This window comes from Biomphalaria glabrata, chromosome 12 (assembly GCF_947242115.1).
Source record: "Biomphalaria glabrata chromosome 12, xgBioGlab47.1, whole genome shotgun sequence".
In the NCBI taxonomy this organism is placed as follows: domain Eukaryota; kingdom Metazoa; phylum Mollusca; class Gastropoda; family Planorbidae; genus Biomphalaria; species Biomphalaria glabrata.
In genome coordinates, this window is record NC_074722.1 from 18003111 (window position 1) to 18029899 (window position 26789).

The window sequence follows — 26789 nt, forward strand, 5'->3', positions numbered from 1 at the left end:
ATGTGATTTTATTTCTCCAAGGTAGTAACTTTGTTTGGTTCCTTCAGAAACAAAGATTATTAGGATTGTAGCCAAAACTGCATTCTTTACCAAGAGGCCCGAACAAGACACCCCAATAGAAAGAAAACTATATGGAGAGCGCCATGATTAGAAAACCACTGCGCAGTTCATCTCATTTATTGGTCTAGCCATCTGAAAGCTCCAACATCAAAATGAGAACGAGGAAGAAGGATTGTAAGGGATGGCGGTTGGTAGATGGAAAGGCAACCCATTGAATAGCTTTTGAGAAAATAGTCACATAAGCCAAAAATCAATGGGATAATAAAGAAATAGACAAGCCTGAAGATATTAATGGAATGACTTATACAAACAAAATGTCCTGCTGAAATGTTCAACACGTCGTGTCTATTGTATCATGTCAAAACAAAATGTCCTGCTGAAATGTTCAACACGTCGTGTCTATTGTCTCATGTCAAAACAAAATGTCCTGCTGAAATGTTCAACACGTCGTGTCTATTGTCTCATGTCAAAACAAAATGTCCTGCTGAAATGTTCAACACGTCGTGACTATTGTCTCAGAGTTTCATGTCAACACTTGTCCCCTTACTTAAAAAGCATTTTTAATGCATGCCCCGATTGCAAAGATGGACCAGTGGTAAAGCACTTGGCAGCCAAATCTCAAGGGACTCTCCTAGAGTCCAACCAACTTGAATGGGTGGAGGTAACTGTTATGTAGGGGAAGTAGGTAGGTCATCAGTAACCATGATCCATAGAAACATAAGCATTAATATCATCTCCCCCCCCTTTAGATTGCAAGATCATACTTTTAGTAAGTCTTTGTTAAAAACAAGATGTACTTTTCTGAACACTTATTGGATCTGTTTCAATCATAATGTTTACATAAACAAAATATGCAACGAGGAGAGATGCTTATGTTGGAATGGATACAAATGAAAAAATTACGGTATAAACACACTTATATGTAATTTAGTTATCTAAAAATACAAAAAGACAAAAGAATTATTGCAGCAAAATATTTATTTTTGAAATGGAAAAAAAAAAACAACAACCTCCATTCATATCTTCTAGGCAGTTAAATAAAAATAGAATAGCAACTCTTTCATATATATAAGAAGTCTGTTTTTCTATGAGAAAAAAAAAGCAGGTAGGAAATGTTGAGAATAGAATAAACCATGAAATGAATGTGTATAAGGCATAGAGCAAGCTCATCAACCAGTTCACTTCAGAACTCAAGCATTGAAACAAAAAATTCCATGAAAGTAATCAGTCACTTGAAGTATTTATTTTTTCACACACACACACATTTTTTTTATAGGTAAGCAAAAAAAAAAAAAAACAACTAAGTTCTCAACCATTTTTTATTTATACAAAATCTTCAAAGAAAAAAAAAATCAGAAATAATAAATTTGAAGCATTACAATAGAGCTTATTCATCATAAAAGAAAAAAAAACACACATGACTCATGGAACCCTCAATTTGATAATGGAGATGGATAATTTGAAGTCATAAACAAATATTGGTTTAGTAATGTCCAACATATATCACTTGCACTCTTCAATAAAACATAAGTGAAAGTAACAACAAGCATACCCTGGTGGTACATATCATTGAATACAGTTACTACAATACAGAACCCTCGAGAATGGATTTTGCATGCCTTGTAGCTTTTTTACTGCAGATATGCCCTGAGAAATGTATCAAAAACTTGAAGAAAACTATTTAGGATTAAAAGACATTCCCATGTCCAACCAGCTCTCAAGGGTACCTGACATTTCAGTTCAAGATAATTAAGTCAGTTGGCCATAAAGCCAGCTACATGGGATTCCTATTTCCCCTTCTTTGTGTGTGTGTGTATATTTCAACTGTAATGCTCTTTGAGTTTCAAGCACAGAGCTACAGTTTTACATGCACCATCTAAATACAAGTAGAATTCACACATTTCTTCATCACATAGATTCCCATTCAATACTGTGATGATGAAGCATATACACATTCACATTGGATGAACCTGTTGCTCAACATTGACAAAGAAACATTCTCTGGAAAATGTCAAATCATATTAGGAGAAACAAAATACTGAATTATTAGTTATTTAGTATGAACAATGCAATGAAACAATTGCTCAGGCATTTTCATCAACTTAAGGGAAATAAATATGATATAAAACTTTGCACAAGTTGTTAAAATCCAAATGTATAAAATAGAGCAAGTTAGCAAACACTCAACACTTTGCATAAAGTGTAAAGCAAAGCAGCCAAGTTGCTAGGATTTATAGGTGCATGCTTCAAATAGTTATAAAACCTTTTTGATATACAACAGAATTATTTCCATTAGCAAATCACTGATAAATCTAATTAATGTATGCAGTGGAAATAGAAATACTTCATAGATGTCAAAACATATCATTCTTAAAATTACACATCAAATCTTTCATCTCAAATAAGAGAACAAAGCACATTTTTTATTCATAGATATAATGCCTAAGTCAAAAGAGAAGGTGATTGGGATGGCATAGTACTAAACAGAAATGAGAAAAAAAAAAAGGCTATTCTAACCAATAATATTCACTAAGTATTACATTCCGATGCAATTGCACACAAAATAAACCAAAAAAAAATAAAATTAGAGTCATTCTGTTTAAGGTAATGGTTGAGGGAATAACTTGTAAACAACACAGGTCATGTGGCACGTGTTCAATGCAAAAGCAACACTTATTGAAAGTTTAAATAGCCAGACAATACACTTTAAATAGAAAGATGATAGAAACATTGGGTCAAAAAAAAAATGGTATGCAATGAAACAGAAACTAAAAAAAAAATAATGCGCAAAACCATGGTCTTAAAAAACAGCAACATATGATTAAAAAAAAAACACAAAAAAACAGCACTTTGATCTGCTGCTGATAGCAAGCTCATTATTGAGCTAACAAGGTCACTATCATGCCTCCTAACTACATCAAGGCACTTCATCAATATAGAATTTTCTTTTTTTTTTTTGGCTTGCTGTAGCTAGGAGTGAGGAAAAAATGTTACACCATTAACAGAAACCTTATTCATCTAATCAAGAATCGAAGTTAAAAACTTTGGATGTACACACCAATAGTTAAAAACAATTTATTCTATTTTTAAAATGTCTGTGTATTGGCTTTTCACATATTATTATTATATTATTACCCAATGAAAAATAACAAAATAGGATCACAATATACAGTTTTAATCTAAAAAAAAAAAAATGCTGTGAAATTTAACATTAAGCTATAAAACAACTATTACTTTTGTATTTTTTCCCCAACTAAAACCAGATAATATTACTGGGAGGTAAAGTACTCTAGGGCAAAGCTTGCTTGGTAAAAAAAAAATCCATTTCTATAGCACAACACTTTTCACTAAGTTTGTTGCAAAGGTAAAAGGTTCTTTAGTAGTTACAGTACAATTAGTGGTTAAGAAAATCTTCTTTCTACTCTTAGCAAAGCAAGATAATATTGAAGGGTGTAAAGGAACGCTTGATGGATATATAAATCCCATGCAAGCTGGCAAAGCCAGTGTTCTTGCATTTCATTTTATGATACACTGTTACTTACATAAACATTTCTTTGTATAAAAAAAAATTTTTTTTTGGTACAAAATTTAAAAAGGTATAATATCTGAGTGAAAAAAAAAACGCTTTTTATACAAAAAATAATAAAATAGCTTTAAATATAAATAAAACAAGTTAGGGTAACTTCTAACAGAGTATCCATTACATAACATGTATATGAACTAATTTAGATAAGTAGTATAAATAATATTACATGATTTTCTTTTACATCTTTCTAATGTACCCACATGAAATTTTACTATCTTCCTTTTATCTTCTGAAACAATGATAATATTTGATCATTAAATACACATCTTTTTATTGATCAAATTTAATAGTTTCAATATCTATAGCGATTTTGTATAAACTGTAAATAAAAAAAACACTGTTTAAAAAAAAAGAAAGAAAATATTGACTAATGATAAAATAAGATGAAATAAATATGAAAGTTTAAAATGTTTAATGTACAATCTTTAGGCCATAGGAACATGCAAACAAGCCTTCTCAATCAACCATAAGTCAATATAAACACAAATGAATAATGGAAAGACTTGCACAGATAATTAATTAACATAACGACAAATATATTTTAGGATTTTCACACATTTATCAAAATCTCAACACACAAAAAAAAAGATTATTTTATAATTACAAAAGAATAGACTTTTTCTTCTATTTATAAGCCAAAATGTTGATTTTTTTAAAAGTGTTAAAAATGAATGCTTTCAAAAAGTCACAAAAAAAAAAAAAAAAAAAAAAAAAAAGGACCAATGAAACAAGATAAAAATTGAAGACCTATGTGAATCAAGCACAGATATTCATCCTTCCTAAACAAAACAAAGCATGTCACACATGCCATTAGAAGTTTAGACATAGAAACTATCTTCTCCATGATTTAGTGATCTGAACAACAACAAAAAATGTACTGAAAAATATGTGATTTCAACTCTAGGTCAGAGGTTAATGCTTTTTTCCTCAAAATCAGAAACTTTGGACTTTTTGCACTGAGGTCTTCAATTAATTCTCATGTCTCTTCATGCTTGAAAAAGAACACAAAAGTAACTACATTAATTGATTTGGTGCAGTATGAGCTGTACACAAATAAATACAAATAGTTGAAAACAAAAAGAAAAAAAAAAGCTGTCTATGCAGTGATACCTTGAACTTTTTTCTGCTTAATTCTTTCAAATAAACAATACATTAATATATCATCAACAGTAAGATGTCTGCATACAATGAAAATCAACCTAAGAGCCATTTATATACACCATTTAATCACTATTACAGTAGAAAAGTAAAATGACTATGTGGCTATGTAACAAAATCTTTCATTCTTAATAGGCTGCTTGTTACTTATGTTTAATTTCAATAAATAAGTCTCAAACAATGACCATTTTGGAACCACTATTTCATATTTTAACACCTTCTTAGGCAAATAGAGGTCTACGTGTTAATTCTCAGCTATTTGAAGTGATTTCATGCCACACTGAGCACAGTAAACCTAATAGCCACTCACAAAGGCTACATAAGGAAATGGGGGTGAGGTTCTATTGCCCTGTATTCATTTTAAAAATTTAAAATTGTTGATGTTTAAAGGAATAAGAAAGAGAACATCTTTGCAAAAATTCAATTAGCCATGTCTTTTCAAGTGCCAGACATTATTTAGCATATTTTAACTTTTATATGACAATCAGAAGCTTTTTAAAATGGAATTTTCATTTAAGGTTTGAATTTTGGCCAGTAAGATGGCTAGTATGTTATCCCTTTGGGTTATTAATTATCTTTCAAATTATTCTTTTTCAACAAAATCTATTTTATGAATGATGGCAGGGATCCAAACCTTCTTTAAATCCACATTTAATAATAATGTATACACACTTTAAAAAAAACTTGCAATGCAGACTTCATATTGGCTTTTATTTAAAAAAAAAAGATGTTGCAAAAAAAAATAAATACAAAATAATAATAATAAATATATCTATATTCACACTAAAACTTATATTGAGAAGCAAAGTTACTGCTGATTGCATTTTTATCATAAATAAAAAAAAAAAAACCCATTGAAAACAAAAAGGGAAGAAGGAAATGAGGTCAAGCTGAAGGAAACATTCAAAACATTTTGTGGCAAGTTGACAGACATAAGCTTCTCTTACTCTCATCAAAGTGACCCCAACATTCCTGATCATATCAAAGAGTTTCAATAAGCTGGTTCAAAAGTTTCAGGTGGTAATGTTCTATTCTTAACACAATGTCTAATGCGGCATTGCTTTATTATAGTGTTCAATACAAATATTCAATCAGGCCTAAAGATTAAATTCTTGGATTGAAACTAAACTTTCTTTCCCTTCTGTGCTATTCAAATTGAAATTAAAAGAAACAAAACTCAGACCACTTGCGTTCATGACCTCAGAAATGGCAATATCAAACAAGACAAGCGTGTGTACAGTACTATTTCTACAATGCTAATTTACATTTGAAAGATATGTATTCATAGTGTAAATCATCCTTCACCTTCAGGCTAACTGAACTTGCTACATGGCATATTATGAAAATACAAGAAGGCTAATAACAAAAGGGGGAGGGAGAGCTTGAAGGGAAATTCTATTCTGTATTCATAAATGCAATGGACACTTGCAAACATGTTCAATACAAGTCAAAATTGAAAATATACAAAATAATAAACAAATCAAATCATAAATTAATGTTTTCATCTATCAAAATAAAAAGAATTTATATATATATGCTTATATTAATATTTATCAATATCTTCTAGACAAGATGGCATTATACAAACATGTAGTGACAAAAAAACCCATGAGAATTGTGACAAGACCAAATTATCCAAATTAGCCAGATATTCAACAACATTTGTCTGAAGCTGACACAAAATTGAACTAGTGCACATCCCATAATGTTTTCCGCTTAGTTCGTGTATAATGTCAGATTCCAAAGCACATTGTATCCCTCTTTAGTTCTCTGCCCTAGTGTAACATAGTGCAAGCCCGCACAAGAGGGCTCAAGAAAAGTTACAACCATGTAGAACATACACAAGGAAAGAACTATAAAAATAAAACACCATTACTCTAGTGTCTATGCTTATAAACTATCAAATTTCCAGGTTTCACCATATCGAGCATCAAACTCCAAAACAAGATCATGAAGTGATGCATAGGGAAAAGATGCACAATCTTCTGGTAGGTTTTGTCCTAATTATAAGAAACAACTAGTACTACAGGTTATTTTCCTTGTTGCAAGGTAATCAAGGTAAGGAACAAGCCTTTAATAGGCACATAAGTATCCAATGGGACACATCTGAGTCTGTTATCTTAACAGTCACCAATATCTAAACAATTGTGTTATAATTTAAAGTAAATTTCCATCTTCATTTATTACCAATTCATTAAAAAAAAAAATATATATATATATATATACTCCAGCAAAACTACTCATTATCAATAGTTGGAGCCAACCTTAAAAAAAAAATAAATAGTATAATCTTTTTTTCTTCAACTATGGCAAAAAAATATTTCAGAATAATCAAGCTCTGCATCTTATAAACTTTTAAGTTTGCAATAAACAAACAAAATGAAATTAAGAAATAATGTTTACAAATCATTTAAAAAAAATGAAAAAAAAAAACGTCGTTGAGGTCTGACACAGAGAAAAAAACAAAGCAAATGTTACTTAAATAGCCCTAACCAACACTAATCACATAGGAGTGTGTAAAAGCACCTTCAACTGGGCATATCAATATTTGCCTTGAGGACTAGAGCATGTAGAGTGTGAAGACTTGTAAACAAAATATTGAAATCTAAGGTGTCATTTTTTGCCAGAAATGAAATTTTTTATTAAGAAAAAATAAAGAATTATATTTAAGCAACATAAAATACAAAATTAACATGTTTTTAATGATTTAATTATAAAATTAAACAAGGACAAATTTATTTGGCTTCAGAGTATTAACTATGGTTTACAAGAATGCAATAATTAAATGTTTTTCAACTGGGAAATAAATTTGTTTTGAACTGAGAAAACTGAAATATATTAAGATAAAATGCTGAATATTGCTGAAAGGCAGTATTCATACTAACTGCCACCAGTCATTTTACTGATGGGGGTCACTATATTGTTCAGCAGGAAAAACTGACTTGTAAAAGAAAATGGGTCTCTACAGGTCATCTTCAGAAATAAAGGTTACTTCATTATGGTGGTGGACAGGATTCAAAGTTCAGAACATCCTGACAACTGTGGCAGCACTTACCATAAATATTTCATCCTTTCAGTGAGCATTATCAATATCTTCAGATACTCTCTCATTTTCTTATCCATTGAATTTTGGAGAAATACTTGTGAAAAGCAAGTAAATTATTAAACCTTGTAGCTACCGAAAGACTTTGATTTGTGTATCTCTAGAGCTTAGTAGCATTTAACATATAGCCTCATTTTTAAAATGTTGTCACTTCTTCACCATATACAGTTTGAAATGGAAAAATTTTTTTTATAATCATCCTTCCAATCTAGTCAATGTGGCACTAACACATTTAAGTGCTAGTTTATGTTTTTAAACACAATCACAGCAATGTTCTTTTACAAGTCATTTGTTTCTCAAACATTTTTTGTATACAATTCCAAAAGGCATGTATGCCATACATAAAGTGTCTTTAGTGGAGTCAGATATAAAAAAAAAAAATGAGAACAAGAAAAGGCAGTGCTTATTTATTTCAGGGCATGTTTTCTCCCATGATAGTCAGAGGTGAGGAGTTACCCATGAAATAAGTGCCCCCCCCCCCCTGAGCTGTGTAAAGTTACACCTATAAACACAATGAACTCTGCTTGTATATTTTCCAAAAAAAAAAGCAAAGAAAATGTTTCCATAGTTTTAAGTCACCCTACCCCACGTCACTATAAGTTTCAGTTGGACGGATGATGGTAATCTAATGTGTTATTGTCTAATTTGTTACTTGAAATTTAAAAAACAAATATGTTTTGCTATTACTAGTATTGCATACATTAAACAAAAAAATAATATTAAATACAATATACACTGGCTTGATCGAATGAAAAAAATATTTGAATTATGAAGTAAACAGAATCTGAGACAGAACAAAAGTAAAAAAAAATAAAAAAAATTACTACTGTAAAATGTTCCACTCAGATGTTTCAAATGACTACCATTCTGTTTTTTCTTTACTCTAGTACACTTTCGATCTTCTGCTTTGTCATTCTTAAATTTTTAAAAACTTGTCTGACTTGTTTCACTGTATTTAGAACATTTTCTGACTTTCAAAAGAGATTTTAGATTTACTTGCCAGTTGAAAAATAACATTCGTGAACAAACAAATTCATCTCTCATCTAGATGTAAGAACAAAAAAAACTTTTCCATAGTGTCAAAAACCTTTCTTATTCTGAACAGTCTGTTGAAAAAAAAAAAAAAAAATTCTTTTTTCAAGGCACACACATTGTATCCTCCTATCATCACACCAGTGCATACTTTGGAACATCATGTTTCCACTTATCACCATCTATTTTGTATTGAACAATTGCATTCATTTTCAATTTACAATCATCTTTGACAAAAACATAAAAAGGGTTTCTGTACTTCGTTTTTTTTTTTTTTTTTGTTTTTTTTTTACAATCAAACAAATATTCAATTCAATGAATACTAGCACAGAATCAAAGTTAATGAGGGGAAAAAAAAAGGAGCTAAAGTGTCACAATGTTGTTCTAATGTCTTCATCTCAATCTTCATCTTCACAGGTAACAAATGATCCTGCATCTGCTAGACAAAGTCAATGTATTAGAAAACATTTTCAAGCCTTTTACTAATCAAATTCTATAATCAAAGTATTGACAGTTTCAATTAAATCATAATTAGTTTAATAACTTACTATTTTTATTTTTATTGACTTCTGTCCATTCTGAAAAAAAAAAAAAAAATGAATAGTACGTAAAACAAACAAACAAACAAAAAATAATAATTAAAAAAAAAAAAGCTCATGTTAAGTGTAATTGTGCCAATTAGTTTGGATCATTCATGTGATTAAATCTGTAATAAATCTAGACTAACAACAAAAATCTGTGCGATTAGAAGTATTTTTATCAATTGTTTTTGTTTAGCGCCATTTCATGCCTTTAGCTTTCTCTATGTGTTATGATCCTATCACTTGTCTGTATCAGTTCGGAAAAAAAAAAAGGGGTATCTGGGAGATTGCTTTTTTAAATGCATACAAAAAAAAATGTGCTCACTCAGGGCTCAAGCCTTCTTAAGGGGATTAACTCAACTTATACCACCACATCTGTTAGGTATGATTTCTTTCCCTTATTGAATACCCCAAAAAAAAAAAATATCCAATAGTTAATTAACTATTAGCTTAATTTTTTTATACTTGTTTTGTCAAGAAATATTTGTGAAAAATTTCTACTTGATCTGAGAATGGGGGTGGGAGAAATAACATTTATCAGACAGAGTAAGTTGATATAAGCTTTGTAAAAAGAAATATAAATCAGGTCTGTGCTCACAGGTAGACAGACATGTTTTGTTTTACAAATATTAGAAGCTTTGAACTACAAGCTAACAACAACCACAATCCTACCTTCTAGATTTAAAGAATGATTGCCTGTGATTACTCAATACACAGCAAGAACATTGCAAGATATTCTACATGTAGGTAGAGAGATGAGAAAGTTATGGCAACATTGGAGCCCTGGTGAGTGAATAACTTAAACCACTTCCAATTAAATTTTTCATGTGGAATCAAATTAATGGCAACATCTGGTGTTTGTTGTATTTTACGCCCTCATTTTGATCCCATTGTGAAATATTTATAAGAGCAACTAGGCAAACAGGAAACCATTACCCCCAGTTGGGTTTTAAAGTACAGAGTGCATTGTAGCCCTATGTCCATTACAGTAGGCTGCTCCTCTAACAATCATCACAATATGGGGGGGGGGGGGGGGGGGGGGGGTGCTGGCATTCTAATGGCTCAATACAATGTCTCACTGGGCAATGGCTTCAGGAACCCAAAAAAATATAATAAATACATAAAATTATTGATGGGACCCATTGGAACAGGGTTTTGGAAAGAGCCCATCTTTCGATATTTCCCTTTGGTCAGAGGTCTTAAAGGCCCTTGGATGACTCAAAATTTTAAAAAATTCTGTTAACTGTTAGTAACCAATCCCTTTTAGTGTTTTTAAACAAAAGTGCTAATACCACAGTGTATAAAGCAAACCTTAGAAAGTAAAGAGTTTTCAAGTTTTTTCAAAAGTACAATTTTCATTTTTTTTTTTTTTAATTTTGGTTTCAAAAAAAAAAAAAAATGTTTTTTGAGTAATTGCTCTTCTTTAAGGTGTAAAACTAGATTTTTAAAAAGTGGAAATAGGCGAGTGAATGGATTTTTCTTTTGACTAAAGTAAAAATACTTACGTTTTTTTAGAAAACTGCAAACAGCTGACGAGCTAGCACTTATCTGGACATTAGGAGGGATGAACAACACTGTTCCACAGCCTTTATTGGGCTGAATTTTTAAACCATACACAACAGGAATACACGAATGTATAAAATCCACTTCTTGCAGGACTGATGTGTCTGATGATTCTGTTGAATGGTCACTGCTGACTGGATTTGCCTGATTAATGAACGAGGTAGGCGCTGTCAGCGGGCTGGAGTAGGATGGAGGCGGGAGATTGGGTGAAAACATCACTGCTGAACTAGTGGAACTAGAATGACTACAGGACACAAAATTGGTTAAATATGCTAAAGATGTATCAGAGGAAGCAGAGGAATTTGATTTTACTATTAAAGGCTGACTACTTGAAGTTTCTTGAACAACTACACCACATGACTTAGTTCTATTATCCAAAGCTGTTTGACCCAATGTCTCCTCTTTTAAATCACCAGTAGGAACTATAAGCCCATTACAATGACTTTGTACAAGCCTAGCTTTTAAGTTTTGGGAATTATCACTAGAGGAAGAAACGTGTAAGCCTGATGCAAGAGAAGCACCACTGTCAGGAGGAATGTTGGAATCAACTGGCATTGAAGCACTTGTAGGTTTGGTTTGGGATGCCTTTGTGTTTTGTGACAGCTGCTTGACAGCTTGACTAGTGGAATCCGAAATGGACTCAAAGCTTGAGTCAAAACCAAATGTTATTCCAAGGTTTTTGGAAGGGAAGGTACTGTATCGTTTGTCCAGAAACACAACTGATTTGTGATTGTTGGTATTGCTTTTTTTGGCGCTCTCCAGAATAGAAGTATTGGTATTACTATTAGGAGTTGATACTTGCCACTGGCATTTAGTGTCAATATTAGGAACAGCCTCAGACTTAACTTCATTGCTAGTCATTCCATTATCAGAGTGGAACCTCTCATCAAAAGTTTGAGGAATCTTGGTTGCAGCTATTGAAAATGGAGTATCCTGGCTAACTGATGACAATGAATCATTAGAAATGTTTGTTGATGAAAGAGGTACCCTTTCTAAATTGTTATTACTAAATGCATACGATTTTTCAATGCCTACATTTTCTTCTTGCTTGACATGTGACTGGAGATTATTAACTGCTTTGATAGAGGAACCTTTAAACACAGCACTGGATTCCCTGCACAGCAATTCCTGGCTGCCACTTTTCTGACGGTTGCGTTGTGTAATAGTTGGCCTGTCTGTTTCAGTCTTATCTTCAGGACTAGAACCAATAGAATGTCTTCTTTCACGAGGACTCCCTTTCCAAACAGTAGTCTTCTTCTCAGGGGTCAAACAAGCTGTGTGGGCTGATGACAAGGAAGCACTAACCACACTTGACTCAGAACTATTCCCATTATCACATCTTGGTGGCGCAGCCACCATAGTAGCGTATGAGACCATGTAAATAGGAGACATCTCACCCACTGCTCGAGCGCAGTGAGTTACTGGGAGAGATTTGACTGACTCTCTGTCGCTGTCATTTTTAGTATCCAAGGCAACTGTGTTGATACCATCACAAGAGTTGCGTCTAACATCTATTCTAGGAGGTGTACCTGCCAAGGCTGGAAAGGAGGATGGACTAAGGTCTCTCGGGGAATGACTATGGTTGCAAACAACAAGAGAATGCATGGCTGAATTTGATGTTACTTGAGGAGCATTGTGTCTATGTTTATTATTGTTGTGATAGAAAGACCCATTGAAATATGATTTCACAGAGGAAGCAGTCATTGAACTGGCAGAGGATATTCTGATGAAGCCTGCTCTTTTATTCTTCTTTTTTACCTCAGTAAATGATTCCTCTGTCTTTATATCTGAAGTTAATTCCAGTGAATTGACCTGATTGAGATTTGAGGCTAAATTAATATCACATGCTCCATAATAAGTATCATCAATGTCTGCATTAGTTACAGCTTCAACAACCTCTGATCTGTTTAAAGTTTCAGAAGAGTCATTGATATCATTAGATCCTTTGCCAGGTGAGTTTTGTTTGCTAATCACTTTGGTGGAAAAATCCATTAAATTTGGAGCAGGCTCAGTGTTTTTGTGAAGATGTCTTAATGGAAGTTCAGAAGACATTTTTTGCATGGACTCTGGGCTGAGACTAACTGAACACTTTTCTTTCGATTCTAAAGGAATGCTCAGTGTTACAGTTGTGGATAATGAATCAAGTATTTCATGTGTTCCATTATAGCTAAAACTGCCAGAAGCTTCCACTGAAAAAAAATTTGAAGAAAAGAATGTCTATATTAGTAAATTCTTAGCTATAAAACATTGTAGAATGTAAGTTCAAAATAATTTATTATCTTAAAAGTAATTTTTTGGGGCTATTCAGCCATTGATTTATATGGCCAATATTTTATAAGAACTCAAAACAATTTTTAATTGCTATTTTTCCCTTTGGAGCAAAATGGCTGTGAATACTTTTGTGGGATACATTAGTACAAATTTAGTTTTGATGCATCTACTTATGGTTTTTGTGTCTAACTTCTAAAATAATGTCTTAGTTGAAATGAAATTAAGATGTACATGTAGATTTTATGTCATTGATATCTTTGATTTGTACTCTTCCTCTCAAAAGATAATTGGATAAGTTAAATGTCCAGATATTAATGTAATCAATGAATTTATAAACACCCATTTATCTGAAATGATATTAATCATTATGGTCTATGAGAATTGGAGATTTCCATACATGGTGGAAAAACTGGAACTAGCTTTCTGGTGTACACAATAGGTGTTTTTAAAAGGTAAAAGTGTAATTGTATCAGTTTCGTTTAAAAGGTCTAGGATTTAAAAAGCAAAGCTTATAGTTAGTGTAATTGTATCAGTTTTGTTTAAAAGGTCTAGGATTTAAAAAGCAAAGCTTATAGTAAGTGTAATTGTATCAGTTTTGTCATTAAAGTTGTAATAAATCTAGACTAGCAATAATAAATCTGTGTGATTGAAAGGTTTTTAGCCATTAGCTTTTTCAATGTGCTATGATCCTGTCACTTGTCTGGATCAGTTGGGAAAGCAGGGGGTATCTGGGTGAATGATAGTGCTTTTTAAATGCATAAAAAAAAGTTGTAGGACTTGAATTTTAACTAGAGGGCTCAAGCCTCCTCAAGGGGACTAGTTCAACTTATACCACCACATCTGTCAAGCACAATTTCTTTCCGTTGTTTGATAACAACAAAATAATTAATTACAATATTTAATTTTAAACCAATAGGTTAATTTTTAAAAATTGATTTTTGTTTAGTCAGGTACAAGAAATAATTGTGCAAAATTTCAACTTGATCTGAGATTGGGTGTGGGAGAAATAACATGCATAAACATTTTACCAGACAAAGTGAGTTGATATAAGCTTTGTAAAAACAAATAAGTAACCAACTATAGGTAATAAAGATGATTTGTAGGAAATCAACTGCTACACATCGAGATATTTATAAAATTATAGCTCAATTCTTTTTTTTTCAAGTTGGCAACAGTGAAGTTTATTTTAGTGTCCTTGACATTGTTTAATTTATCGTGAAAATCTCCAATATAAAGTTGTAGCACACTTTTTGAAAGGTCTAGGTTACAAGATGTTAGGGCATAGATGTAAGAGGGCAAGTGTAGTGATTAATCATAGAGAGACAGAAATAAGATGCTTATATATTTTGCTCTCTACAAATATAATTAGCATGTTTTGGGTAAATTAAGTATACAATTATTAAGGATTTAATTAAGGATTCAAAGGTATATCTCAAATCTGTCTCCAATACACACTTAACAGAACCAACTGGATATTTAATGGATTCTTTGGAAAATCTTGAGTGGGTAATATAATATCAAAATTTAAGTAGTGAATTTTAGACAATGAGCCAAATACCGGTACGGGACGTTTTGGCGTGAGATATCATTTGACGATAATTTAATAAGCACGTAGCTTTTATAACAATGTTTATTTCACTCTACCATAATATTGTATGTATAGTATGAATTCTAACACCGTTCAGCGAATTGTTGTTTTTTTTTTAATTAAATTTTAATTTTTTAATTATAAAGGTTTTGCTTATTTCATGAATAAAGGCCTATAAGTCAGATTCCTGAATGGTAATGACATGCTATATGTGAGTTCTGCTAATTGCACTGGATGACATTTTTGGATTTCTTTCCAAAAGATTTTTTTTATTTGACAATTCCTAGAGTGGCCCAATGTCTACCCCTCTCTTTCAATCTCTTCGCCCCTACGTCTTTATAAGCTCGCGTAGTTTGGACCATTCACTAATAATTTTACCCAGTGATGTGAAAAACAAATACACATTTACATTTAGTACGTGAAAAATATGTCTTAACACAAACACTCATGCAAAACATAGATATGAATAATTCTTTTAAAAGAAATAATACAATAAACGTACATAATGTATTTCGTCGCCAAAACGCCTCGCGCCAAAACGACCTTCGCACCAAAACGTCCTGCTTCGGCCAAATACATAGTTGCATATTTGCAGCACTCTACATGCTTCCATAAGTGGTTAAGAATCTTTAGTTTTGAAGCAAGCTAGGAATAGGCCTACTTTAATTTGGGCTTATAACTAGTCTGTAATAGTTCTCTTGCCTCCACAAATGTTGTCAAGGTTTTAATGAGGACTTTGATTTTTAATTTTGGGATCTCAGGGTGCCTCTGAATCCACCCAACTCTAATGGTACCTCTCATTAGTTGGGGAAAAGTAAAGGTGTTGGTTATTGTTCTGGCCACGACACCCTCGTTAACCATGGGCCACAAAAACAGATGACCTTTACATCATCTGCCCCATAGATCACAAGGTCTGAAAGGGAAACTTATTAGGGCACATTTTTAAAGTGAAGGCTTTATGGGTCAATTAGTTGTTCTGGAATTTATCTATTTTTTTTTGGCTTTCAGGTGAAGAATAGACAGGTCTCTTTGTCTTATATAGTGTGTCAATTTGACACATCTTTTTAATTTTTAGGACCACAGAAAACAAATTTTGGTTGCTAAGCCTCTAAAACAGCTTGAGAAAGAGAAAGCTTACTAAACTATACTTGTAGTTACTCAACATTTTTTTTAAATAAATTAAATACCAAGTTTGTGCCTAAGTTTTTAGATGTTTAAGTAGCCATACCTTTCTTTTTTTCCTTACTGCACACACTGGATTTGTCTTTCTTGCTTTTTTCTAATCTTTTCTTAGTCTTTTCTGATTTGGATATGAAATCTCCAGCACCATTAGCATCGACTGCTACTCTCTTCCCTGTTATGTAGACTATGAGATCATTGATTGGCAATCTGCCTTTATAATTTTCACAGTCCTCTGCTTTGATTGTTTCTTCTTTTTTTTTATGACTTCTGCGTTTTCTGCTAGTCCCACTCTCCCCACTTGAGTTAATACAGTGATTGGGCCCATGGGCGAGTATGACACTACTGCCATTCTCTGGACGCTTTCTCATCTGGGCATAGTCAAAGCCATCTTTTATTTTTGGATTGCCGTTAACATCCAAAAGAGGATCATGCCCATCTGATCAAATAAAAACAAATAAATATATATTAGTTTTGCTGATGTCAAAATGCTAACAATACAACTTTTCAGCAAATAAATACATTTCTTCACAGAAAAAAAAAATGTTACTTTCTTATCTATGTAGTGGTGTTATTATAAAAACTTAAAAAAAACAAATTTGCATTTCTAAAATATCTATAAAAGACAATTTATTACTTAAAATGAAAATTCTCTGGGTTAAAAAAAATTACTTTTTACAAATCAAAAAATTTTTTTTTAATGAAAGCTGAAATAGATTAAAAGATATATTCTTTCATTACTTTTTACAAGTAAAATCAAATCTTCCAATTAATTTAACGTCTTGTGATAAAAAAAATCTAATAGCTTTAATCATGGTTAGTTCAAACTTTTAGAACTTTATTCATAAATCTTCATCAAAAGTAAAACATTTTAATTTTTGGTTTGGTTTTAATGTTCTCAGTGCTGTCTATAGGGCAGGCAATGTGTAGAGGATTAAAAGACACTATAAAAACATATTTTAAGTAACCTTTTCTTATACCCACGCTTCCAATATCAAGTAGTGAAGCACTAAAAAGTTTAGTCTAGCTTCTAGCTATCAGGTAAAAATGTGTAGTTTTTTTTTTTTTTGCAGTGTAACTAATATGGTGTACATAAGATATGCTTGGTTCATAACTACCATAACTAATGGCTATGAGGTGAAGACATATACATGGATTTATTGTGTAGAGGAATTAAATAACGGGACACATACCTGAACTGCTCCATTTTCTCTTTTCATCATGATGTTGAAACTTTAAAAAGGCTTTAGTGTCATCTTTCTTGTCATTCATGCCATAGTTTAAACCTAGATTTATGCATTTGTCCACATCAGTTGGTGCTTTCTTATACCCTTGATTGAGAAATCTTAAATCATGATTTTCGATATCATCATCATCTTTCCTGGCAGTGGCTCTAGTGGGTATGTAGTCGAAGCAAGCATAAGAATGCTGTCTGAGGGGAGTTTCTTTGTAAGACAAAGTATCCATTTCTGTCCCTTCCTCCATAAGACTGTACTCATCATGCGTTGCAGAAGTTTCGCTTCTTGGGGACTCAATAGAGGAACCTCCAGTACTTGAGTCTATTTTAACCTCTTCATCATAAGGTGGGTTAAAAGTGGGGGTAATCCTCACCAATTCAGCTTTACAGTGAATGTTCACATTCTCAAGTAAGCAGCATTCTTCTTCAGTGTCATTAGTATCTAAACCAAAACTTTCAGAATGTTTATATGAGTCTAAACCAGAGTCTTCATCTTGATATGACTTATGTTTTTTAGAAGAGTTATAAACATCAGGAGTTGCTAAGCCAACCTTATCATCATTAACATCTTGATTTATACTAGGAGTCGCAGAACTCCAGTTGGCTTGACTCATGCTGGAACGGCCAGGGGCCAGGCTAAATTGTCTTGCGTCGATTGCTAATGTGTTGAACTCATGCTCTGGAAGTTCTGATATTTGCCTTGCACCTTCCTTAATTTTCTTAAGCTGTAACAAAAAAATGAAGGACACATAAACAGGACATTAACCTCTGTATAATGTCAATATGCTGTATGCTTTTCATTGTAAAAAAGGCATTATTATTTAAATGTTTGTACATTATATCTCCATGCATTTCTCTTTTCCTAAATTGTATTTTTATAATTTTACAGTGAAAGCATTTCAAGACCAGACTTGTATTTTAATAGCACTGCAAGTCTGTATAATTAGATTCTAGATCTACACCTTCAAACTGATGTGATGAGTCGCAACTAAAAAGATTATTGAATCAACATTTCGCAAAATAAACACCACCTCTACATACCCAATGTTGGGAAGTAACCTACAGACCTCCAAATGATAGTTTAGACTATATGCAAGAACTATGTAATCAGTTATCTAGAAGGAAATATAAGAACATAGTTTTTTGGATTATGGGTCTGATATAAATTGGAAAACATTAACCAAAGATCAACACTAAAATCTAAGTAATAAATGAACTATTTAAAGAAACATTACACAAAAGAACAGGAGTAGTTCCATTAAAAGACAAAGATAACATGACACATAATGATAATGAATTAAAGCTAACATTCTAAATAAATACTGTTATAACCCTGCCTTGAACACCGCCATCCAAGCTAGTGCAGAAGGTGCGCACTATTAGTGACTAGACTAGGAAGGATGTTGACATTAGAGATGAAGAGAAGAGAGAACGATTTCCACCCAAGTCTAGAACTGATATGAAGATGCTGTGCTCAAGGCAGATGTCCTATGTGTTTGTCATGTCTCCATGTAAATAAACACCTATGTCTCGTTGAGTTGCCTCCCTTCAGTTATTACAATACTTTGAACCAGCATTCTCAGCCCATATGGCTTTAAAATTTAAACCAAGTAAAAAAATAGGAGATACATACAAAAAAAAGGGGATCCAAAAACAATAACAATTCCAGCTAGAGTGCTTAAAGAACTAACGAGCTAGCACCAGTGTTCAAAATACATTTTCAGGCTTATCTTAATCAGGGTAGGGTACCAATGGACTGGAAAGAAGCTAATGTCAATCCCCTATTCAAAAAAAAAAAAAGAGACAAATCTGATTTAAGAAACTACAGACCAGTATCACCAGCATCACCTGTAAAATACTAGAACACATTATATGTAGCAACATCATAAAACGCTTAGATACTGTATTTTCATGCATATACCCTGCATACATGTCTTTCCACCAGTTATGCCAGTTATTAAGAGTTAAAAAAAAACGAAAAAAAAAAACAACCTACTTATTTTATTCATGGTAAATCATTTAAACAAACTAAAACTCAAAATATCTAGGTGTAGCCATCAAAAGTTATCATGGAATGTTTGTTCCAGAAGTTTTATTTGCCTACTCATTTAAAAATGTATGTACCAAAAAGCCCACAGACATTTTCTTTACTTCTGAAAAGGTTCAAATGTTGTTTTTTTTTTATATAGACAAAAAGGAAACATCCTTTGTTCTTTTTTTTTTACTTTTATAAAGCAAATCTTTCATGCTTAAAGCATGCCCAGTGCACTTTGGTCCAATCTCTTTTGAGGACAAGTGAGGGGGGTGAATCTGGGAGAAGGTTTCCGTGCTGACTTTAAGCGCTCAGGAAATCCTATACTCTGCTTGAGTCAGGATTCGAACTTCAGCTCCCTTGTTTGGAGGCCAATGTGTTTTGACCTCTAAGCCGCACATTCCACTTGACCAAAAATAAAATATCCAGAAAGAAACAAAGATAAAGGCACATTTCTTATTTCATATGCTAGAAGAAATGTGTACAAGTGCTCCTTCTTCCCTAGTGTTGTTAGAGCATGGAATAGGTTGCCAGAATCAGCCAGGAAAACCAACAACTTAGCAGAGTTTAAATCAATGATTGGCATGCATCCTAAGATTGACATATGAAATGCATAGGATGTAATTATCTTTTCTTTTGAAGTAACATCTAAAATCTATAAAATAAGATGTGAAACAATGCAGGGCTAACAGCTCTATTCAACAATTCAAACTCAAAGTAAGATTCCACATGTCACTAGTTGCTTTGTCTATTCTCAATTTTATCAACCACCTACTATTATTTTTCTATTTTTTTTTAAAAAAAAAGCTTAAATCAACTCACTCTGTCGTCTGTCTGGAAAAAGTTTGTACAAATTATTTCTCTGACACCCAATCTCAGATCAAGTTGAAATTTTGCACAAATATTTCTTGTATCTGACATAACAAGAATCAATAAAAAAAAAAATAATTAAATAAAACCTTTTAGTTAATTAAATATTGGTAATTAATTATTTACTGATTATAATGGTATTGTTAGATCTATTACAAATTTAATTACATGACTGATCCAAACTAATTGATAAAATTACATTTAATATAAGCTTTGTTTTTTTTTTGGTATGTTTTTCTTGTTTAAACAATGATATCTACTTATTCCACATCTGATAGTTGTTTTAGATTAGCAGTACCAAGTGGACTAGATTTGTAAATCATTATTAATTTCTCATGCAGACTGACTGTGTTGGAAAATTAAATTAATAAGAAAAACATCAATTACTAAGTTATTGTTACAAATTTAAAAAATAAAAGTATAATAATATTCATTATCATAAATCTGTAAACATTAAATTAAAAATTATATTAATTTATTAGTTAATGGAACTATATTAGCATTCTCAGAATAAGCCATTGAAGGGAGATTAATCTTTTAAATGTAGAATTTTTTTTTTACATTCTTAAATCTAGAACTAGAATCTCTAGATATATTCGACCTCTAGTAGGTCTAAAATCTTATATCTTAATTGTTTATTTATTAGTATGAATGAGAATACAATTCTGAATATATCTAGATTGTCTAGATCTATTCTAAATCTAGAATCTAGATCAACTAGATAAAAGATAAGATATAATATATAGACTCTTGATTATGATCACAATCATAGGACAAGATAGAATCCAGATAAGAGGTCTATGAACAATGACAGTTAATCATGAGTTAACTCTTTCAGTGCGAATTATTTTGATAGAAAAAATGGAGTTTTCCGGATTTAACACAAATTTTCACCTGGTGTAGAGTTACTAAAACTAACATAACTTTTTTATTTTATTAAATAATCTAACATATTTGATTTTATTTTAAAGGAAAATGAATGGGCTACAAAATAAAAATAATTATTTAAGAAATATTTTTTTTCATTAATTTTAAAATGAGCACGAAAAAAATAAAATATTTAAAAAAATTCATAAAAAAATCGATACACTGAAAGATTTAACCTTTTAATTAAACATTTAATCCATAAATATTGAAAAATCACAATACTAAACACATTTAATCATTTCGAATTTCATAAAAGATTAAAAAAAAGCACTAAGAATGGTATTATTTACGTTTTTCGGGTCCCGGGAAATAAAATAAAAAAGAGGAACCATTAACATAAAATGTTGTCTTTTTAAAAACAAAACGTGCTGGTATTGCATCGAATTTACTACCAAACAAAGAAAAATCACTCCCACATCCGGAAAATGAAAAAAAATAAAGAGAAATAAAAAAGTTTAACATAAAAAAGATAGTGAAATAAATATTATAAACCAAGTTACTCGCTGAGAGTAACGCCGCACCTACCAGCGTTAGTGAAGTTACTCGCTGAGAGTAACACTGCACTGAAAGAGTTAAACTAAATCTAGTATTCTAGTCTAGAATTAGATCTGGTCATCTAGTTTATAAATTATAATTTATCTAGATTTAGATTCTACATCATTAATCAATAATCTTTAATTACTTTACATTACTTTACATTAGTTGAATGGATGATTACACATCTGAATTATCTAGACTAGAATGACTAAAATATTCAAGACTAGATAATATTAATATAGTTTCTACACCTTTAAATCCAGATCTAGATTGGTAGAGTTAAAATAGTATTTAAAAAAAAAATCTGTCTCTCACTATACAACTTAGACAACTAGACACTGCTAAGACACTAGTTCTAGATCTAACAAGGAATAGAATCTAGATCTAGAATCTCTATAGTACTATACTCTATATTTTTACTATATATTTATAGGTCTAGTCTAGAGCATAGTAGATCTAAGTCCTAAGAGTTAGAGTAGAATCTAGATTTTTCTAAAATTTAAATCTGTCTTAGATCTAGTCTTAACTCTTAACTGTCTACATCTAGTCAATCTAGACTAGATTCTAGATCTTTTTCATCTATTATTTATAATAGACTTTATTTATTATAAGACTATTCTAGACAGATCCAGTTCCAGATTTCTAGTTCTAGAATCTAGGTCTCTAGGCTCTAGGTATATCAGTATATCATCTTTTGTGACTTTTCAGTTTTCTCTGTTGGTTCTTAGCAACTTAGCTGTTCTGCTCCAACTAACTTAAGTGACTTAACTTAAGTCTAGACTCTCTATTCAATGTCTCAATGATCCATTCCATTTGTCCCACTACCGTCCTAACCTAAGCCTAACAGGCCTAACTTAACTAGATAGATAGATCTAACTACTAAGTAGTAAGTCAGTTAAAAGTATTGTAATTGTTGGGAGGCTAGGCCGCTAGGCTAATGAAGTAATGCAGTAAGCACTGATTAAAGCAGTAAGTAACTGAGTTAACTGGGTACTATTTTATATGGCTAATGACTAATGATAATGCCAGAAATCAAGGCGTTTTTTTTTAATGTTTGCACAACAGGATTTTAGAAGCAGGTTTTTAAATGGATCTTTACTTAAAATAACGGTAAGTAATATGAATAAAATGCTTTGATACATCGGTAACTTACACGTTCCTTTCAGACTACCATACTTGATAGATATTCTCTTCAGACCCGTGATAAGTAATGAATATGGTAATTTTGAGGTCAAGAATTTTACTCTACCAAGTACACCGGAAATAGTGTGTATTTTTTTTTCGCTTGTTATTTTTCTCAAAGTAAGGGAGATAATGATTTTTTTTTTCTAGCATATCAAAAAACATACACAATTGCAAGAAAACAAAACTAGATAAACAATATTTATAATTATTAACATTATTTAAAAATAACTAAAACTTAGCCAAAATATTATGCATAATATTTTAAATTTAAAAATTTATTTACATTTTTTAATTTTCTGAAATGAATATTGCAACAAAAATAATTTTCAAAGTACTGAATTCTGATAATTGCGTCTAAACTTTATTATTAACGATGATCAAAAGTCTAGACTAGATTATTTTTTTTTAAATATAGAGATCTATATACATCTACCAGGGGGGCTACTAGAGATCCAGATCTACAATGACGCATGTAGATCTATATATATAGACTCTTATTCACTTACTCACTTATTGTTATTATATAGATTTATATCTAAATTAGATAGTCCAGTGATGAAGTATAAAAGTAGAAATCTAGAAAATCCGAAAGTATTGACATTTTATACACTATAGCTCTTGATTCTATTAAAGTAACGATTGTCATTATGATATGTCACAACAGTATTATTAAAAAAAAAAAGTCTTCTTCTATCACAACATTCAAAAAAATGATTGATTTATTCTTATGTGACGATGGTGGATAGGGTAGCCAATGCCTTACTTTACCCTAGTCTCACTGATAAGCCTCGGAATAAGGTCGTCATATATAGCTAAAACTTGTTCGGTGTCTTCGTTACGTAAGGCACTACCGAGAAGGAATGCAAATTTTTTGTCGTCTTCTACATTTCCCAAAGTTAATTCCATTTTGATGGAATTTGGCCATATTGAAAAGTATTACCGTCGTCAAGCACGAATCTCTCGCGAGACGTCGGCGTCGCCTACAATTTTGATACTGAATCAGTGTCCACCCGTATCCGGGTCATTTCGTTTAACTTATTAGAATTTAGATTTAGCACTATTTCACTGTACTTAAAAAAGTAGTTTTTTTTTTCTAAACCAATACTTTAAGTGTATTAGTGTTCAAATTAAATTAGTTTTCTATATGGTTAATTAATAATCAATAACGTTAGAAATGTTAAAGAAGACATTGATAAGCCTATAATCCCCTATAAGGGATGTAGAATTCTTGAGTGAAATCTAGATTTTTGTCGTGACAAATATGACGAATAATGGTTATGCATTTCAAACTTGATCTATCTATACTCTAGATCTATAAATATATAATATTTAAGCTAATTTCTGTTTGGATTAGTAACAGTGTACATCACAGTTAAAAGGTCTTAATATTTTGCGTCTTCAAATTAAAATTGTTACATATTCAAAATAAAGTTTTAAAACGTAAATTGTTATATATTATAATGCGCACAATATACACATAGACTATATGACTAGCATTTCGCATTTACACACCTAACAATGGCGGATCTGGGGGGGGGGCGCACCCTCATTCCCGAAGGGACCAGGCGAATTTTATATTATGTTTTTGTTATTCTACAATAAAACTGGACCGCCCCCCCCACTCGTAGTGTTTGGGGGGGGGGATTGATGTATTCGCTCCCCCCATCCCACCAACACGTAGGCCTACTGGGGGTGGGGTGGGGGGGTGGCGACATAATCTAAAATATTGGTTACAATATAAATAATTAGTAGGCCTATATATTATTAACATAAGTAAAAAATTCGTATACAGATTGTGTGAGTTCTCTACGAAAATTCATCCGCTATTTATCGCCTTTACCGCACCCCCCCCCTAGTGCTATAGGCTTAAGGTTTGAAAAACAAAAAATCGCCCCCAACTCAAAGATTGGATCCCAGGCTACGCCCGTTGATTTCTTCAGAGGGTATATATTGTTTATTTAGTCTGGAATCTACCCTTCTTTATTTTTTATTTTTAGATTTTGCACTTACATTGAAACGGCCCTCATTTTAACGATCCCCTATAACATACTTTGAAGCTTGTGAATTCTAGTAGGCCTATCTGTTTGTTGATATTGTTACGAATCTCGCTATCCAGGCTCTCTGCAAACTGCACCACACGACACCACCAACTGAAAGAACTTGACAACTCAGGGCTTCAAATAACGTAATAGTTTAATGTCAACAAATAACAGCCAATACTGTACAATTGGCAGCACGTAACACAAGACTGTACAAATATCTCTCCGTTAATCGCCGTATCAACTCTTGCACTGGTCTCTCTGTCTCTTCTCGGACTTGTACTGAGCCGTCGTAACGAACCGTAGCTCGAGAAGTTGTCTCCCCCCGTCTTTGATACCTTCGCTCTTTATATAGGGTCCCTGCTGGCCTTCTAGAACCGGGCAGAACGTCGCTCGACCATTCTGGGTGGTCATATGACTACATCCCTCGTGACGCTCCTGAGTTCTGTTCACGACGACGATCCTACTCGAACCTTCTTGTTGACACTCGTCTCGGCTGACCGTCGTAACTCGTCACGGTTGACCGCTCGTCTAGCGCTGGCCTGGGGCGATTTGCGTCGGCTGACTACACACACACCACTACCCCCATCTGTGCCATTACCAGGTTTATAACAATATATATATGAATGGCATCCTCTCTCTAATGGTTACCTGACATTAGTTGGAGAAAAGTAAAGGCGGTTGGTCGTTGTGCTGGTCACATTACACCCTCGTTGACCGTGGTCAACAAAAACTGATGACCTTTTACATCATTTGCAATATAGACCGCATGGTCTGAAAGGAGAAATTTTCTTACTTTAATTCTCTCTCTCTCTCAACCCTGCGCATCATAATACTATCTCATTTTGATTTGAATTGGAACGCTCCTCTATTTCTCTCCCTGTCTTTATCTCTCTATCTCTCTCTCAATACATGTTTATCAACCGCCTCAACAAAAAGTAAAACTTAAACGAATCTCTGACTTTTATCGGGTCTCAATTCAATATCAAAATGTTTAAAAGGCTTTATTTTGATATTCGTCCCAACCCCCAAAACCGTAATAAACAAAAAAATCATCCCCAAAAGCATAGGGCCTACACACTAAAGCACACTTTGAATAGACCCTAAAAGTTTGTAGGTGTTTTCGAGAAACAAAAAAAATGGAAATATCAATTTGGTTTTGTTCGTTTCAAATGTCCGCAGTGGCGAGTTACGAAACAAAGAATTACTCATTTCATTTTTTTTTACACACGCATCCACTCAACTATTTCCTATTTTATGAAAAAAAAAAAAAAAGAAAATAAATGCTTTAAATTAAAAAAAAAATAAGGAAGTCTATTTTATGTTATACAACATTTGTATTTATGATTTATATATAGATTGCGACAAAGTTTAACAGAATGAACCATTTCTATGCAAGCACATAAGAGGTAAAGGAAACTCAGTTGCTGAGTTCTCGATCCTTCTACCTTTATGAATCAGTCGGTGGTATTTTGAGTGTGTATATAAGAGTTAAAGACAGCGTTCAAATAAATGCTGCAACAAACAAAACAAAACAATACCTATAGTATATGAGTGTCGGGGATAGGTCTACTGCAGTGATGCCCAAAATACGGCCCGCTGGCCACATCCAGCCCGCGACGTGGTTCTATCCGGCCCGCCGAAACGTCGGCACAAAGTGTAGAAAATCCATTGTCCAAACTAAAAAGTTTTTAAAATATCTTTCCCTACGTAGAGTAATGGATTGGTAACGATACTAAGTCAACATATTTGTTTTACAAAGAAAGTGTGACTCTCTTTAATAAATAAATTCTTGGTTTGAGACGCTATAGTTAGACTACACATAGAGTGGAGGATTGATG

The 26789-nt window shown here is 32.3% G+C and overlaps 1 protein-coding gene across 5 annotated transcripts; it reads right to left on the reverse strand.

Moving 5' to 3' along the window:
- Window positions 1-1020: 1020 nt before the first annotated feature.
- LOC106070164 (uncharacterized) lies at window positions 1021-23879 on the reverse strand. 5 transcript variants are annotated; one of them, XM_056006381.1, is made up of 6 exons: window positions 23678-23879; window positions 17315-18083; window positions 16171-16560; window positions 11026-13272; window positions 9493-9517; window positions 1021-9374 (listed from the first exon to the last, which is right to left on the reverse strand). In XM_056006381.1, exons 1-6 carry the CDS (start codon window positions 23813-23815, stop codon window positions 9338-9340), a joined length of 3606 nt encoding a protein of 1201 aa, XP_055862356.1. In that variant the 5' UTR covers window positions 23816-23879; the 3' UTR covers window positions 1021-9337. The 5 variants fall into 5 exon arrangements, with proteins under 5 accessions (XP_055862356.1, XP_055862355.1, XP_055862354.1 ...); XM_056006380.1 differs by having other exon boundaries at window positions 1021-9375; window positions 9488-9517; XM_056006379.1 differs by having other exon boundaries at window positions 1021-9378; window positions 9488-9517.
- Window positions 23880-26789: the final 2910 nt, after the last annotated feature.

What these genes read in the sequence shown, in the direction of transcription:
- LOC106070164 (XM_056006379.1), bottom strand. Translation starts at nt 23,815, where the DNA reads ATGGAATTAACTTTGGGAAATGTAGAAGACGACAAAAAATTTGCATTC. An exon ending in GAGAAAATGGAGCAGTTCAG is followed by an intron (nt 16,561 to 17,314) that starts GTATGTGTCCCG and finishes TTATTTGATCAG; the next exon opens with ATGGGCATGATCCTCTTTTG. An exon ending in AGTCAATAAAAATAAAAATA is followed by an intron (nt 9,379 to 9,487) that starts GTAAGTTATTAA and finishes GACTTTGTCTAG; the next exon opens with CAGATGCAGGATCATTTGTT.